The sequence below is a fragment of the Tricharina praecox genome (genome assembly GCF_024521635.1).
Source record: "Tricharina praecox strain CBS 144465 chromosome Unknown BZA05scaffold_32, whole genome shotgun sequence".
Classification (NCBI taxonomy): Eukaryota; Fungi; Ascomycota; class Pezizomycetes; order Pezizales; family Pyronemataceae; genus Tricharina; species Tricharina praecox.
Genome location: NW_026250434.1, coordinates 342544 through 357542, shown reverse-complemented (window position 1 = coordinate 357542; position 14999 = coordinate 342544). Strand labels below are relative to the sequence as shown.

The following is a 14999-nucleotide window of genomic DNA, read 5'->3' as shown; positions in this document are numbered from 1 at the left end:
AGGAGATGAAATACCAGTCATACCATCTACATCGTATGTCTTTCAAGCGTTACTTGGGGTCTTCACGATACTATTACTGATGATCAGAACACTCTCTCTTTGATAACTCACTGTTGACTCTCCTCGAGTCAATCCTTTCCTCTTCTTCCTCTTCTTCTCCCACCGCCTGGGAACACGCCATGACACTGCACATAGACCCAACCCAACCGAACCTATCCATCCAATCCAATCCAATCCTATCCTAAGCCCGACGATATGAGTGGGCGGGGTGGAGGGGCAAAAGAACATGAGACGGAAAAACAAAGCACACAGAATCAGATCCCAACCGCTCATACTCCATTTCGTTCCAGAAGACAGAAGACAGAAAAGACAAGCGTAAAGAAGGAACAGAACACAGGACAGGACAGAACAGGACAAGCAACCCCCGTCAACAAGTCATAAAAGTAGCAAAACTGGATAGGACATAGGAGGTAAGTAAGGGAAAACGAGACGAAAAAATCATGAGACTGAAAACACGAACGAGTAAACGGGAAAGAAGGAAAGAGAGAAAAAAAAGAAAAAAGAAAACAAGTTACATCACAACGTAAATCTCATATCGTAGCATGGTCACAGTCCCCTTACGAAAGAGGCACACCGCCGCCACCACCATCGTTCCTCTCACTCGCGACACCCTCCAGGTATGCCAACAGATTGGCTTTCGCCAATCCCGTGGGCGTTCTGGCAAGACCCGGACGCGCAGACGAAGCGCCAACACCAGCTGTGCTCAGTCTCGGCGGTGGTCGTTGCACAGGCTTGCGCTGTTCCATCTCAGGGCTCGACATGACGGCCTCATCCATGGGCATAGACATGGGCGACGCGGGGGCTTGGGGCTTTCTGAACATCGCCAGAAGCGTCTGCGCACGCTCGCCACTGACCGATTCGCGGCGGTCGAAGTTGGTGGTTGGGAGAGCGGTCGTCTTTTGGGCTCCATAGTGATCGATTGCGACGGGCGTTCCGTGGCGCAAAGGAGGTGGCGGGGTATGATGACGCGGTTGGGTGGTCGTCGGACGAGGAGGAGGTTGGTAGGCCTGCGACACCGGGGCAGCAGTGGAAGACCGGTTGTTGGCAAGATTGTTTCTATGCCGCTGCGGCTGCTGGCGCTGGGGAGAATTGCGCTGCGAGGTCTGAACCTTGGGTCCGCGTGGTGGCGGTGACCGAAGTGGTGCCGGATTGGAGCCTGAGACTGCTTGACGGGATGGCGGGGGCGGGGTCATAGGGTTCTTGGGAGGTCCCGATGGTTGCGGCATCTGCTTGGGCACTTGCATCTGAGATTTCTGAGGCAGTTGCGGGTGCGCTATTTTCTGTGAAGGAAGAGCTGCTTGCTGCGGCGGAGGCTCCGACGGCATTGTCGCAGTAGCATTCGGTTCGGGTTGCCAGTGCGCCACCGGCGGAGTCTGCACTGGAGTCCTAGTACCCTTCAAAATAGATAGCAAAGCTCCCGCCTGCCCAGAATCCTGATGTCGAATCTGCTGCTGTGGCGGCGGATGGAAAGAATCCACCGGCGTCGGAGGGTCGCGCTGTCCGAAATGCTGAAGCATCGCGTTCCCGGCCATCATGTTTCCATGCTGCGCCATCATATTTCCCTGCTGGGGCATCTGAACCCCCGGCTGCGCCATGCTCATCGGCGGATTCGCGAAAAACTGGTTCATCGGGAGCGGGGCGCCTCGTTGCTGTTGCTGCTGTTGCGGCTGCGGGTACGGCGGCGGGCCAAACCGTGATGTCGGTGGCGGAGAAGGCAAAGGAAATGTGTTCATGCGCTGTTGCTGTCCCTGCTGCCATCCACCGGGCGAAGGCATCGAAGCCTGTGAATTCTGAAGCATCGGGCCAAAGGAGGGGCGTGTTTGCAGCGGGTGTGGAGGTGGGTGCTGCATTGGGGTCGATGAGTTGGGGCGTTGGTTCTGGTTACCGGTCGGTGGGAAGCCCATGAAGTTTGGATGAGCAGAGACACGATGGGATGGAGGGGAATGATGGGATGATGTGGTTGGGCCGGAGGGCTGTAAAATTGAAAGAAGCATCTTCGCATTCGGATTCTCCGAAAGGGGATCGCCCCTGTTGGATCCGTTGGTCACCGTAGGAGCGGCATGTTGCGGTTGCGAAATCCCACCGATCATCTCCCTGAGTCTTCTGGAAGCATCGTCTTGCTCGGCTGCGGTCATGGCTGGTGCTTCTGGCTGCACGGGAATGCCCAGCAAGTTCTTCAAGCTTGTCGTTGAGTCTTCTGGTTGCGTGATTGGTGGTGCGGGCTCCGGGGGTGAAAGGGGAGGTTCCTCTGCCTTCAATGTAGCTTCTCCAAGCTCAAGCTTCTGAGCTGCTGTCGCTAGTTGTCTCTGTATCGATGCTGCAGCTCCTTGCTGTTGCTCTAGCCACTGCTTCCCGTTTGTCGAAATCCACTTACGCAGCTCGCGAATGAATGGTGCGACCAAAAAGAATTTTCCCGAGCGAATGTTCTCTTCTCGCTGTCCCTTCTTCGCCGAGTAACCCGGAAGTTCCGACAACTTGTGCCAGGCAATTTTCTACGCGAGTGTGACGTCAGAATCGCAACAACAAAAAAACCTACACACAGAAGCCACCTCAACCACATACGCTAATCTCTTTCCTCGTCCTCGGCGCAAACCTAAAATCCTCCGGCACGCCCGGCGCGATGTACAGCCTCATGTCCTGCTCCCGGATGTTGATATCGATCTTATCCTCCGCGCCGACCATCCCGGTAAGATCGAAGCCGGTCTCCTCATACGTCTCCCTGATGGCGCAATCCCTATCGTCCTCATTCTGATCGATCTTTCCTCTCGGAAAGCTCCAGCTCGCGCCGCTCTTCCACCCCTTGACGAGCACCGCCTTGTCCATGTTGACGTTCAGCATGATGACGCCACGCACGGGCACGCGCGTTTTATACGACATGAACTCGGTGAAGGCGGTCTCGGTCTTCCACAGCGGGATGTGCGATATTAGGGAGCGCGGCACGTGGTTGAGCAGCTGGTGGATGAACTGCCGCAGATGGAGATTCGGCACACCCGGGTTGATCTCGCGGATGAAGTCCTCGTAGAACCAATGGGCCTCTTCGATCTGGAAGCATATTCGCTGGACGCCGTCAGCCTTGCGAGGATGGCGGGGTAGCTGCCAACTGCCTTACCTCAATCGAACTCAACTCCTCTTCCGGAAGGAATATCAGGAATCTGCAGCCTCGAAATCAGTGCCCTTTTCCCTACGCGCACGCACGCACGCAACTTGCTTTCCTAGCTAGCCGGAGAGAGTGCTACCTAATACACAGATCATCGAGGATTTCGGAGAGAGTAGACGTGCTGAGCACCTGCGCACGGACACACACATCAGCATCAACACCACTGCCGTTCCAGCCTGCCAGCCAGCTGGCCAGCAGAGCTCCGCCGCGCGGGAAACACACATGAGTAGCGGCTGTAGAACCCATCTAGCCATTCACGACGCCAAGCGCGAGCGAAACGATAGATGAAATGGGTAGAGGTGCTGGGCCGAGCTTGGTCGAGGCGAATCAAGGGTAACAGGAGTGTCGTAGTGGAGTACGGCGAGCGAGGCTGGCTGTCGCTTGCTGTAATTTTGGGTGAACTTGCTGATGCGGGGGAAATACGAGGCGATGGTTGGCCGGTCGGTCTATTCTGGTTGGCCGGCTGTGTTCTTTGTTGTGAAAGATCAATGCAACGTCCAACCTGAGGGTCCCTCCATGGCTGTGGCGTCACGCTAACTGAACCTCCATGGTGTTTACCCGGACCATCAGAGCCGCATCACGTGCTGCTGCTTGATGCACCCAGGTCCCAGATCATTGCTGGGCGGGAAGGGAAGATGCAATTCGGTAGGGCAAATCAGTTTAGCTCTAAGCACTCTGTGAAGCATCTGCTGCGGGAGTCACTGATGGTAGTCTTTTTCACCGCGAAAGCAACTTGACTAAGTACCGGCAGTTAGGTTTCTTCAATCCGGGGATCACCAACCATTTCCGCAGCCTCCAGACGAACCAATTCGATCGACGTCATAAGATAAGAGTAATATACAGTCAGTCCATGCAAAGTAGATAAATGAAAACCCCCACTTTTCCGGTCCGTATCATACAATCGTCTCCACCACCTTCCTCGTCCGCCTACGTCGACTTCGTCAACTCGTCCACCGCCTCCCTCTCCTTCTTCTCCCTGATCTCCTTCTCATACTTCAGCACCCTCTCCTTCAGCGGCAGCTCCTCGTCGGCCTCCTCCTCGGGGGTGATTTTGCGGCTGCCCCTCTGCTGCCAGACATCCCAGACGCTCTCCTTGATGATCTCTCCGATGCCGAGGCCCTCCTCCTCGCGCTCCTTGAAGAACTTGGCGGTAGCATGCACATCCTCGCCGCGCCAGCCAGTAGTCAACTCCTTCTCCTTTCGCTGCTGCTCCTCGAGCTCGCCCTCGCGCTTTCCCACGATCACGCGCAGGATCCCCGCGCCGTTGAAGTGGTGCTTCGTCACCTCGTTGAGACAGAACACCCAGGTGAAGGCGAGCCCGGCGGTGTAGATGTCGAGCTTGCGCGGCGGCAGCGCGATCAGCGCCGGCGCAACAATCAGCATCCCCATCGCGACGTTGTGCCGCAGCGCGAGGTAGTCGTTCTGTCGCTCCAGGAGCTCCGTCATGTCCAGTGGACGGCCGGGGCCCGAGGGGGAGGCGGTCGAGGAGGTTTCCGGAGTCGCCATCTGTCCGTGTATGTGTGTAGATCGTGATTGCTGGGCGGGAATGGGGGGAATGCTGCGTTTTGAGGGTGGGGTTGCGCGGATTGACGGAGTGGTGGGGTGGTGGGGTGACAGTGCTGGTGATGTAACTTGGGAGGCTAAAATGCAACCAGAAGCGAGCCCGCCACGGAGCTAACAGGCGAAACGTAGTTCCTTCCCACCCGGCTATCCCGACTCGAGCTCACTAGAGTGGAGTATCCTCCATTCACCAGCAAGGCCAATAATTCGAGAGAGGAAAGCAACTTGGAGCTGGCAGCACACAATTACTACTCACGAAATCAAATCAAACAACAGAAGAAGACATGCACAGAGTTTCACTACACGCCTAGGTAGGCAGTCGCCGATACCAATGTGAAGATTCACATCCATCACGAAAACCGAGCAAACGATGAGATCAGGCGACAGCGAGCACAAACACGATCAAGCCACCCGAAAAGACCGTCCTCGAGAGCGCAATTAACCAAAAACCACCGTATGTATGCATATATACCACCATAGCTACCCCAAAACCGTATCCAACCACCCATCCCTAACCTCCTTCTCCTCCTCCTTCCTGGCCCTATTTGACAGCGGCAGCGGCAACCCGACCAACCCACCCGCACCAGCGGCACCCGCGCCCGCTGCACCCAGCGCCTCATCCCTCCCCTGCATAGCCTGCAAAAACACCGCCGCAGCGAGCTGCTGATACCTCGTAGCGAGGCGATCGACCTCCTGTGCAGCCTCGGTCGCAAAGCGGGCGATGACATGTTCGATATTTGTATCGAAGCGGCTGCGGCGCGCAGAGTCGTGGATTGTGGCGGAAGTGTTGACCGCGTCGACCGCCAGGCGCTCCACCAGCTGGTCGCGGCCCCGCGCTATGTGCAGCCGCTCTGTGCGGCCTGCGGCTAGGACTTCGCGGCTCAGTGCGTTGGCCGCGAGGCGCCGCGGGGTCGGTGGGGGTGTGTATATGGTTGACGGGTGCCAGGACGCGGGGGAGTGCGGCTTACTGATGCGGGTGCTGGAAGCTGGGGGGGAGTGCTTGCCGCCGGGACCACGCGCGTATCCGCTGGTGCTGGAGATGCTGCTGGCCTTGTCGGCCGAAACGTCGATTACGACGCTGAAGTTGACTGTGGATTCCTCTGCGCCATGGCCGGCGGCGTCTTCCTGCTTGATTTCCCGCGCTGGGCTCGGGTCCGAGCCCGCGCCGGCGTCTTTCGGATGGTGGTAGTTCTGCACCGTCGTCGTGATGAAGGGATACGACGGTTTTGGAGTTCGCGGATGGTTCGGTGGGGCGGGAAGGAGGAACGACGGTCTCTTTTGCGGCCGCATGGAAGTGACCGTTGCGCTGGAGACGGATTTGCGGCCCTTCCCGATGGTCTTTTTGGTGCTGGAAGCGGAAGACTTCTTTGCTGCTGCTGCTGCCGCTGCTGCTGCGGCGGTGCTTGGTTGTTTGAGCTTCGCCATAGGTATTATGGACAGTTTTTCAGAACAGTGGTCTTCTGTCTGCATATTCCGTTCAGCTATGCATACCTCCTATACATCGCGGGTGGGAGCCCCCCACACACAACCGACAAACGTACCTGAAGGCTTAAGGCTGAAGCGTCTCCTCTCCGTTCGATTTCGAAGCAAGAATCCCAAGATCACGGCTAGGTAGCTAGTGCACGGTGGTTGGTATTAAATACCGTCGGCCACCGTCCATCCACGGTCCATCCACGGTCCCAAAGAAGGAATCCATCCTCGCCACTGTGTCTCTCCACGATCCGAACAGAAACTAGGTAGAGCTGAATCACCCAACCCAACCCATCACCCAACCCAACCCAACCCATCACCACCACCACCAGCACAAAAGTGCAATTCCAAAAAAGCAAGCAACCGCCAGTGTCCAGAAACGTGTGGGGCACTCGATGGATGGGTGGATGGATGCGACGGCCGTTGCTGCTTGGACTCTTGGAGCGCAAACCCAAACCCAAACCCCCATTCCGATCGACGGCGGCTGCCATTGGATGCTCGCCTATGATAGGCAAGGGATTGGGGCGCCCCCTCCCCCTCCCCCTATGCATCGTAATCGCTAACCAACCAGCCGTCCTCTACTCTACCTACATACGAGTGGCGAGCCGGAGTACTCTAACTAGACGCCACCTCACGCCTGACGCTTGGTCGAGTGCGTGTGTGGTGTGGTGTAACATGGCGCTTACTACCTACCTCCTACCTACCTAGCCCCTGCTTCTCGGCCCCCCTTCCGGTGAACCCATTGGCCTCCTGTAGCCTGTAGGCTGTGATTACTCTACAGTACAGTACCGTATCTACCGTATGCATCGAAATATTGGACTGGTGGTTATACACTCCTATGCAATACCTAGACCGTCGATGAGCCACTATATGTATGTAGGTAGATGGAGCATTCGCGCAGTCGGGTTCGGAATCTGAGTTTGTGCGTATGTGTGTGTGTAGGTGTGTAGAGGCCTTGTGAATGGCGGACGGTGGATAGTAGATGCATCATGTATGCAGTTGGGAGTTTGGAGGATGGGGGCCATATTACTACACGGAGGAATCAGGGAACGAGGGAGGATATTTGCACGTTGGATCATGGATGAGTGATCGGGAGGATCGGCGGGGAGTGAGAGTGAGAGTGGGAGCGGAGAAAGGATGCGCATTTGGTGGTTCCCCGCCCCCACGGGGAAAGGGCAGAGTATAGTCGAGTAGAGTAGGTACGCGAGGGAGGCCGCCGCCGCCGAGAGGACTCAGGAGCTGCAGAGCTCCACCTGTTCATCCCCTCTCTGAGCTCTCTCGAACACGGGTGACTTTACTACCTATACTCACTCACTCACCCTCCCTCCCTCCCTCCCTCTCTCCCTCTCTCTACTCCGCCTCCACCCACCACAACCAGCACCACCACCACCACCCACCACCAGCACCAGCATCGGCACCCCAGCCCGAGACGAGACAAAAGACAAGACAAGACACAAAGTGCAAAAGTGTAAAAAGCGGCACGAACTCTGGCATGGTGTAAGGATGGAATAGATACGATTCGGCTGCTCATCCAACCGAGTGAATCGCACGAGATGTATGGTGTGGTAAGTATGGGGCTGCTAAATGAGCCGGATGGAGGTGTGGGCGCAACTACCACCTAAAACTACAACTACAACTAGAGTACCTACTCTAGTAGGTGGGTAGGTTCTCCGATCTCCGTCACGAGTGACGGAGTGGGTGGAGGGTGGAGGGGGCTGTGTTGGGATGTGGCACGGTATTTCTTCCTTCCTTGCGCCTATGGCCGGTATGGCTGGACTCGGGACTCGGTTGTCCCCTGAGGCTTGAGCTTCAGAAGTGACGCGGCAAGAGCAGGAGGCAAGAGGCGAGAGATATCCGCGAGCACGTGCCTTGAGGAGCTGCGGAAGGGGAGGTGTGTGGGGGCGGAAGGGTGGGGGCGGATACGAGCCATTCATCTGACCGCCCCGAATCTACAGCCCTCAGCTCCCCTCCTAAGCATCTCCGCAAGCACCTCCTCTCCGCTCCGCAAGCACCTCTGCAAGCACCTCCACTCTACCCTTCATACCGTATGTACCGCATCGTATCATAGCCCTCCCCTGCTGCTGCTGCTGCTGCGAGTGTCCCCATTGCCCAACGGTGGCGATTTCACATCCATCCATCCAATCCAATTCACCACATCCCTCCATCGTCCCCCCTCGAAGAAAGCGGTCCTAGGAAGCAGTCTTACATACATACACAAGTAGATGCATACAAGCATCCACAAGCAGGCAGAAAGAACCCTCTGCGCTGCACTGCACTGCACGGACCCCACTCTACTCTACCTACTCTGCTTCAATCCACTACTATACGCTTCACGCCGCTTCACTTCACTTCACTTCACATCTATATTGGAGGTACAAAGATGTACATGTTGAGTACAGGAATCTGATGGAGTAATTAGTCCTCCATGGGCATTGGGAACGTGACTACAGACCGCCAGACGCTCTATGCAGGGCCGATGATGGAGAGGGAAAGCATGAGGGTTCGTCTGCGTGTAGGTGCTCTACTCTTCTGAACATGGGACAGCTACCTATTGGGCGTATCTCCAAAACGTTGAGTGGCTATCGTGGGCCGTGGGCCCGTGGTCTATCAAACAGCTTGGGACAGCCTACCTATGTACAATAGGTGCACCACTGCTCGTAACTACCAGCAACGTGCAACAATACATCCCTTTCACAGCCCAATTACAGCCATCCTTTCACAGCCCATCCCTTTCACAGCCCATCCTAGCCATCCCAGTCACAAAATATCACCACCACCACCACCACCACCACCACCACCATATCACCACATCACCGCCGCCGCACGCAAGCATTGCACTCAGCACTCAGCACTCAGCACAGACACAGATGGACGAAGATCTTCGATTCACCCCTAATTCACCCCCACCCCGTCTCCCTCTCCCTCTCCCCAAATCCTCGCCCCCAATTCCTCTTCATAGCCCCCAATTCCCTCGCCCTCAATCCCTCGCCCTCATATGTGGCCAACAGATCAACATCCAACTCTTCCATTTGCCCTTCCCTTCGCCTTCCATTCCCTCCGCTTCGCCTCCGCGCCACCATAACCACCACCACAATCCCCCGTCCCCCGTCCCCGTCCTCATCCCCCATCACATCAAGTAAAAAACTAAAAATCGTCACACACGAAAAGAGCAAGTATAAAGTAAACCCCCAGATATGACAATGACGCGAAAGAAGAAATGAATAAAAGAAAAATAATGGGGGGAAAGAAATAAAATGGCTGCAAAATAAGTAACTGAAATGTACTGAAATGTACTGAAATGTACTGAAATGTACTGAAATGAAATGAATGGAAAGAAATGAAAGAAAGAAAAAGAACACCCGTCATAATATCGTCGGCTTATATATAAATTGTATGGTGGAAGAAAGAAAAGAAAAGAGAAACAAACCAACATTGCGAATAAGAAAGAATCCGAAGGAAAAAAAACAGGCCCCAAAATCTGCCAAAAAAGAACCAAAAAAAAGGATCCAGACAGCCCATTGGATCGGATCGGATCGAATCGAATCGGAGAAAGAGAAGAGAAGAGAGAACAGAAACATAGTAGTAGATACATTTTCCCCTAGCAAAGTCTCACTCACACTCACACTCACTCACAGGAACCCGGATTCCGTAAGCAACCTGCAGACGACGGGCCGTCAGAGAGGCATTCTCATGTAGGTAGGTAGGTAGGTAGGTAGGTAGGTAGGTAGTAGGAGGAGGAGGAGGAGGCATCGCGGCGGTCTACCTTGCAATCTTCTCATCTTCCCTCTCTCTCGGTTCGAGAGACAGTGACACCGTGTACATCTCGTTGACGTCGCGTGCTTGCTGCATGCTCGATATGATGTAGTCTTGCAGCTCCGGAACTGTCGTCAGCGGGTACGGCACCGCTTGGTATTGCTGGATCTCAGAGATGATGTTCGCCGCCTTGACACGCTTGCCAAAGTTGATGAGCTCGGTCCCCTTGATGAAGTCCTCGTTGCCGTCCGCAACGAAGGTAAGATCCTTCAGGTAAACACCTTTGACGGAATTAGTAAATTTGCCACCATGCATCAGGAAACGGGAGATATACCAAGGAAAGGAACACAGGGCGGGTTGACTATGTGCAGCATCTCACGATACTCGGCAAAGTTCATGGTGGCACCCATGAGCCTGTTGAGTCCTTCCAGGGTGATCTGCGACTTCGCCGGCACATGCTCCCATGTACGTTTCAGGCGATGAATCGACGCGGTCTGCAACGCCGCCAAAATGGCAGTGAGTGTCGAAAAGTTGTTCAGTAGACGACATTTCTATGCATCACCACCCCCGCAATTAGCAACTGCAACCCTATACTCTCGAGTGATCACGGGTGTCGGTTTACCTCCGCCACACCAATGAAATGCTTGATGACGACAACGCGCTTTCTCGCTTCCGTCTGGGTGAGGATCATCTCCGCCACCCAATTGGTCAGTTGGTTCGACTGCATGATGATGGATCTGATGTTCTCTGCAGGGTCCTTTGCACCCGGCTGTGGTGACTTGCTCCATCCCTTGCTCAGACATTCCACAACCCTCAGCTTGCTGTATGATCTCGCCTCGATGATCGTCAGCTGGCGCGCAAACTCGAGCTGATCGACGTCCAGAAACTTGAGTCTCTTCATGTTTCGGGGGAGGATCGGCAGAGGCGGTTGCGAGGACATGGTCAGAATCATGCGCTTGTTCTCCGGCTCTTGGCCGCGCAGGCGTGTCTCGATGAGCAACAAGACCTGGCTGGTACCGGGCAGAACGGGCAGCATGACATCCTTGGCGAAGGTGTGCATTGACTTGAGCACCTGCTTAGACTCGTTGTCGACAGCCTCCATCCAATTCGACTCCAGCCACACCTTCAAGATACTGAGCACTCTCATCCGAACCAATCTCTGCTTCTTCTCAACCCAGAAATCGTAATCGTCTCCCTGGATGCCAGCCGGCGGCTGCATAGTGAACCGCTTAGCCAGCTCGGTGAACAATTCCGACGAATTGGTGAACGAAGGGTACGTGAGGAGGAATGTCGTGTTGAAGCCCGAATCCAGCGTGTCGTGACGGGTCAAACACTCGACCAGAGCCGAGAGTGTTCCACCCTTGACATGGCCCTTGGCTCCGTAGATGATCTCGTTGTCGTGATCGCGCTGCAGGTACTTCTGCCCTTCCCGAGTCGCCTGAGGTTCCGGCCGTACGGGCTGTTCACCGAGCAACCTCGAAACCTTGGACTGGCCGTTTTGACCCACGACCGAGGCTCGCGGCGCAGAGAGTTGTCGCGATCCCACCCGCGTGTGTCGAGATCGGGGGGACAGGTCGCTTGGCTGGTTCCAGCGCAAGTCGTCGGTCGTTTTAGCACTCTGGGTTTCCAGCTCGCCAACCAGCAGCTGCGTGGTGAAGTTCAGCGATCGTATTCCACCCTCGAAATCCCTGATGCATTGTCGGATGCCATTCAGCCTTTCCTCCAATGTCTCCCCTCGTCTGACCGTCCACTCGTCTGCCAGAGGCGCCGTCACGTTCATGCAAGCCGCAGCGAGTTCTCCGTACGAGTCCCGCAGTCGCTGCTTCTGAATCTCGAAATCCACAAGGGTGGGACTCGACGCGGCCTGCGGCAACATGTTGACGCCGTTGAGCAAGATGAAGTACTTCCGCATCGCTTCGAATACCTTCTGCGCCGCCAGAACAACCTTCGTGCCGATTTCCTGCTGTTGCGCGGTCGTAACCACGTCCATCTTGCAGGACAGCGAAGCCTCAAGCTTCACCACGGCAGGCCTGATGATACCATCCAGTTTCTCCATCGCCTCCACGAGCGCGGAATCGAGATGACCGGGCTTGTTTCCGACCGGGGACTGCTCGACCGGGGTGTGCGGCGACTTGGGGCTGCCGGGGGTTTCGGGTGAGGTGAGCGCTCTCGCTGCCGGCTTCCACCCCTCCGCCAGAGTACTTCCCTTGATGAATCCCGGCTTGATCCGCGGCAGTTTTCCCTCGGTGATCTCCTTCGCGACATCGACATAGCCAAAGAGTCCGACCAAAACCTCGTCGGCCTCCGTCAGGCATTTGGTCTCGGTATCGGAAGGACCGCAGTCCGTAGATGCGACGGAAGATGACAGGATGAGTTTGGAGAATGCGGCCATGAAGTGTCGGAAGTGCGGCATCAACTCCTTCTTCCGCGCAATCACCGAAGGCTGCACCGAGTGTGTGTCCGTAGTTCCCGATCCACTCGCGATCACGAGGCACAGCCAATCGGCGATCTCTTCGGCCCGCTTCGAGTATTTCGCATGCTGATAGGTGCCCGCAACACGTCGGAACCGTTCCACGGAGACGCTGGTCTTGTCGATGAGTTCGTCCCAGGTTTCCGGCATCGGCGGGCCGACGTCCTTGTAGAACTCGTACGCTGCGCCGCGCAATTGCGGTGTACCCAGGTAGATGTCGACCTTCTTCTTCGCGACGGCGGAGAGCGAGTTCGCATGCAGAAGGTCTGCATTGACCGCGCCATCCATACCACCCATCGGAGTCGCAGCGTCCGATACTCGTTCTGTCGAAATGGTTCCCCTGCGTTCGCGCTCCTCACCCTGGTGATCGATGCACGTTAGCGACGACATTCCACTCTTCCCCCTCCCCCTCCTCCTTCTCCCTTGCCGCGCAGAAGAACTAACCGTTGGGGTGTTCAGAACGACCATGCGGCCACCCTTATCCGACGCCGATTCATCGTCGCTTCGCAGATCATCCCTTTCGTAGCCTCTCGCCAGCAGTTCCGGCGGTGGTCTGGTCTGATCGGGAATGACGCGAGTGGTGTCCCTCGGCCCGGTCTCTGTCGTCGAGGTCGGCGCCTCGAGTGGCAGCTCCTGCCGCGTTTCCGCGGTTTCGAGATTGAAGTAATACAACCTACCGTGCGGAGTCGCCTGTGGCACCCAGAGGCCTGACACATCCTTGCCGATGTTCGTACCTTCCATGGGCAGACCGGGAGAGGCCAGCCCCCGTTCCGAGTCGCTGGACTGACTGCCATCATCGTACTCGTCGTATGAATCATCCTCGTCGCCGTCGTCGCTATCATCCGATAGCATGCCCCCGTTCGTCTCACCCGGCGGGACCAGGATGCAATAATTGCTCGGGAACCAACCCCTCTGGCCGTTCACGATCCCGTCCCACCATCCGCTGTCCAGCTGCTTGAGTACCTGGATCACATCGCCGGCTCGAAAACTCAAGCTCGTCGTGTCCTCGGTCGAGTAGTCGTAGAGGGCGCGCACAAACATCCTTGATCGTTCGCGTTCGACCCTGGTCATAATCATGTTCCGCTGGCGAAGAAGTTGCGCTGCTGTAGCAGACGAACCCGAGCGGTCGCGCGCGTTGGAACTGGTGCTGCTGCTGTCGCTTTCGCTGTCACTGTATTCGTTGTAACCACCGCCTCCTTGGTAGCGGTTCGCGGGTCTTCTGCGGTCGTGGCTGCTAGCGCGATCGAAGGTCGAAGAAGCCGTCGTCGTCAGATGCGAATGAGAGCGTGAATTCCTAGCTGTAGAAGTTGCGATCATAACAGGTGACTTTGTGTTGCGCGAGCGAGAGGGGGGGGTTTCTTTTTGGGGGGTGGGGGGAGGGTCGAGGGTGGAGGGCCGGTCGCGATTTGGAGGTTGAAGCTCCGTTTTCGGGTGGTGCACTTTAGAGATCGCGAGTGGCGATGGTGCGGGCGGGAGACCGGTTCGCACGATGGTTTCGTAGGGCGGTGGTGAGCGGTTAGAGGAGGAGTTTGGGGGAGGTTCTTTTTTCGATCGAGGGGGACGCTCTCGAAGGGGGTCGGCTCGAAGTGGTCGGCTCGGGTCAGGCAGGGTCGGGGTCGGGGTCAGTGTCCACACGCAGCGGGCGTGTCTGCTGCCTGTTGGGGGGAGGGAGGGAGGGGGGGCGAGCGAGCGAGCGAGAATGGCGACCAAGCTGAAGAGTTTAACCGGAGATCTGAGTTTCGAGTTTCGCAAGGAGGAGGAGCAAGCAACGACTGTTTCGCGACGGCAAGTTACGCGGCGCGGTGGGTGTGTCTGTTGTCCGTCCGTCTGCGAGTGTGTCTGTCCGTCTGTCGGTAGTATGAATTGTTTGGAGATGGTTGTGGACTGGGAGGCCGAGGCACGGTGGGTCGCAGTACGTCCGTCTACTGCTGTACCTGTGCAGAACAGCAGCCGTGCAGTGTAGGGTGCATTCAGGGAGAAGGAGAGCTGGCGCCAATAGGAGAAGGCGGGGTTGTCGACTCCTGGCAAAGCGAGTAGGTAGTGGGAGTGGGTAGCAGAGTAATAGTAGCAATAGCAGCCAACCAACAACGATCCTCGATATATGATTTGATGATTACCGATTGATAGCGGGTGCGGGGGGAGGGGGGGGGGAAGTGTGAGGATGAGTATGGAGTGGGGGGGGAGTGGGAGGGGGGGACGGGCGGGGAAACGTGATGAGGCGGGCGAAGCGGGCCTATCGAGCACACACGCAAAAGACAGGCAAAGATATATACTCCAGTCTATGTGGCCCAAGCGAAACGGAATCTGTTAGAGTGAGTGTGGCATGAAGGGCCGCACACAACACAGGTTGAGGACGGTGATGGAGGTGGATATGGATGTGGATGTGGATATGGATGTGGATGTGATGCGGATGTGGTGGATTTGAAGGGCTCAGGAGGAGGGCGGCGGGCGTTAACGGCGGTAGGATGGGATAGCTGAAGTAAGGGTTGCGGGCAGTCAGGCAAGCAGGCAGGCAACGAGGTTACTCTA

General features: G+C 56.4%; 6 protein-coding genes across 6 annotated transcripts; all 6 read right to left on the bottom strand.

Moving 5' to 3' along the window:
* Positions 1 to 10: 10 nt before the first annotated feature.
* Positions 11 to 475, bottom strand: BZA05DRAFT_181163 (uncharacterized protein). The gene has a single exon (XM_051479303.1). The coding sequence runs from the start codon at positions 331 to 333 to the stop codon at positions 43 to 45; it is 291 nt and encodes a 96-aa protein (XP_051335707.1). The 5' UTR covers positions 334 to 475; the 3' UTR covers positions 11 to 42.
* A 142-nt stretch (positions 476 to 617) lies between these two features.
* On the bottom strand, positions 618 to 3463 carry BZA05DRAFT_343619 (Dcp2, box A domain-containing protein; the record flags this gene model as incomplete). The annotated part of the gene is made up of 6 exons (XM_051481090.1): positions 618 to 1259; positions 1440 to 1808; positions 1986 to 2552; positions 2623 to 3117; positions 3170 to 3212; positions 3297 to 3463. The coding sequence occupies 6 exons, from the start codon at positions 3461 to 3463 to the stop codon at positions 618 to 620; spliced, it is 2283 nt and encodes a 760-aa protein (XP_051335706.1).
* Positions 3464 to 3853: 390 nt separating this feature from the next.
* BZA05DRAFT_410587 (uncharacterized protein) lies at positions 3854 to 4843 on the bottom strand. Its single transcript, XM_051484919.1, has one exon. The coding sequence runs from the start codon at positions 4721 to 4723 to the stop codon at positions 4145 to 4147; it is 579 nt and encodes a 192-aa protein (XP_051335705.1). The 5' UTR covers positions 4724 to 4843; the 3' UTR covers positions 3854 to 4144.
* A 12-nt stretch (positions 4844 to 4855) lies between these two features.
* Positions 4856 to 6453, bottom strand: BZA05DRAFT_181146 (uncharacterized protein). The gene is made up of 2 exons (XM_051479302.1): positions 6300 to 6453; positions 4856 to 6241 (listed from the first exon to the last, which is right to left on the bottom strand). Exon 2 carries the CDS (start codon positions 6200 to 6202, stop codon positions 5258 to 5260), a length of 945 nt encoding a protein of 314 aa, XP_051335704.1. The 5' UTR covers positions 6203 to 6241; positions 6300 to 6453; the 3' UTR covers positions 4856 to 5257.
* Positions 6454 to 9544: 3091 nt separating this feature from the next.
* On the bottom strand, positions 9545 to 10031 carry BZA05DRAFT_439160 (uncharacterized protein; the record flags this gene model as incomplete). Its single annotated transcript, XM_051486527.1, has 1 exon — positions 9545 to 10031. A coding segment is annotated over exon 1 (294 nt), but the record flags the coding sequence as incomplete, so codon positions are not given.
* Positions 10007 to 13511, bottom strand: BZA05DRAFT_343520 (ras guanine nucleotide exchange factor domain-containing protein; the record flags this gene model as incomplete). The annotated part of the gene is made up of 4 exons (XM_051481083.1): positions 10007 to 10281; positions 10335 to 10551; positions 10623 to 12821; positions 12915 to 13511. 4 exons carry the CDS (start codon positions 13509 to 13511, stop codon positions 10007 to 10009), a joined length of 3288 nt encoding a protein of 1095 aa, XP_051335702.1.
* Positions 13512 to 14999: the final 1488 nt, after the last annotated feature.

Bases quoted from the DNA above. Each gene is read 5' to 3' on its own strand.
- BZA05DRAFT_410587 (XM_051484919.1), bottom strand. From the start codon at position 4,723: ATGGCGACTCCGGAAACCTCCTCGACCGCCTCCCCCTCGGGCCCCGGC.
- BZA05DRAFT_181163 (XM_051479303.1), bottom strand. From the start codon at position 333: ATGAGCGGTTGGGATCTGATTCTGTGTGCTTTGTTTTTCCGTCTCATG.
- BZA05DRAFT_181146 (XM_051479302.1), bottom strand. From the start codon at position 6,202: ATGGCGAAGCTCAAACAACCAAGCACCGCCGCAGCAGCAGCGGCAGCA.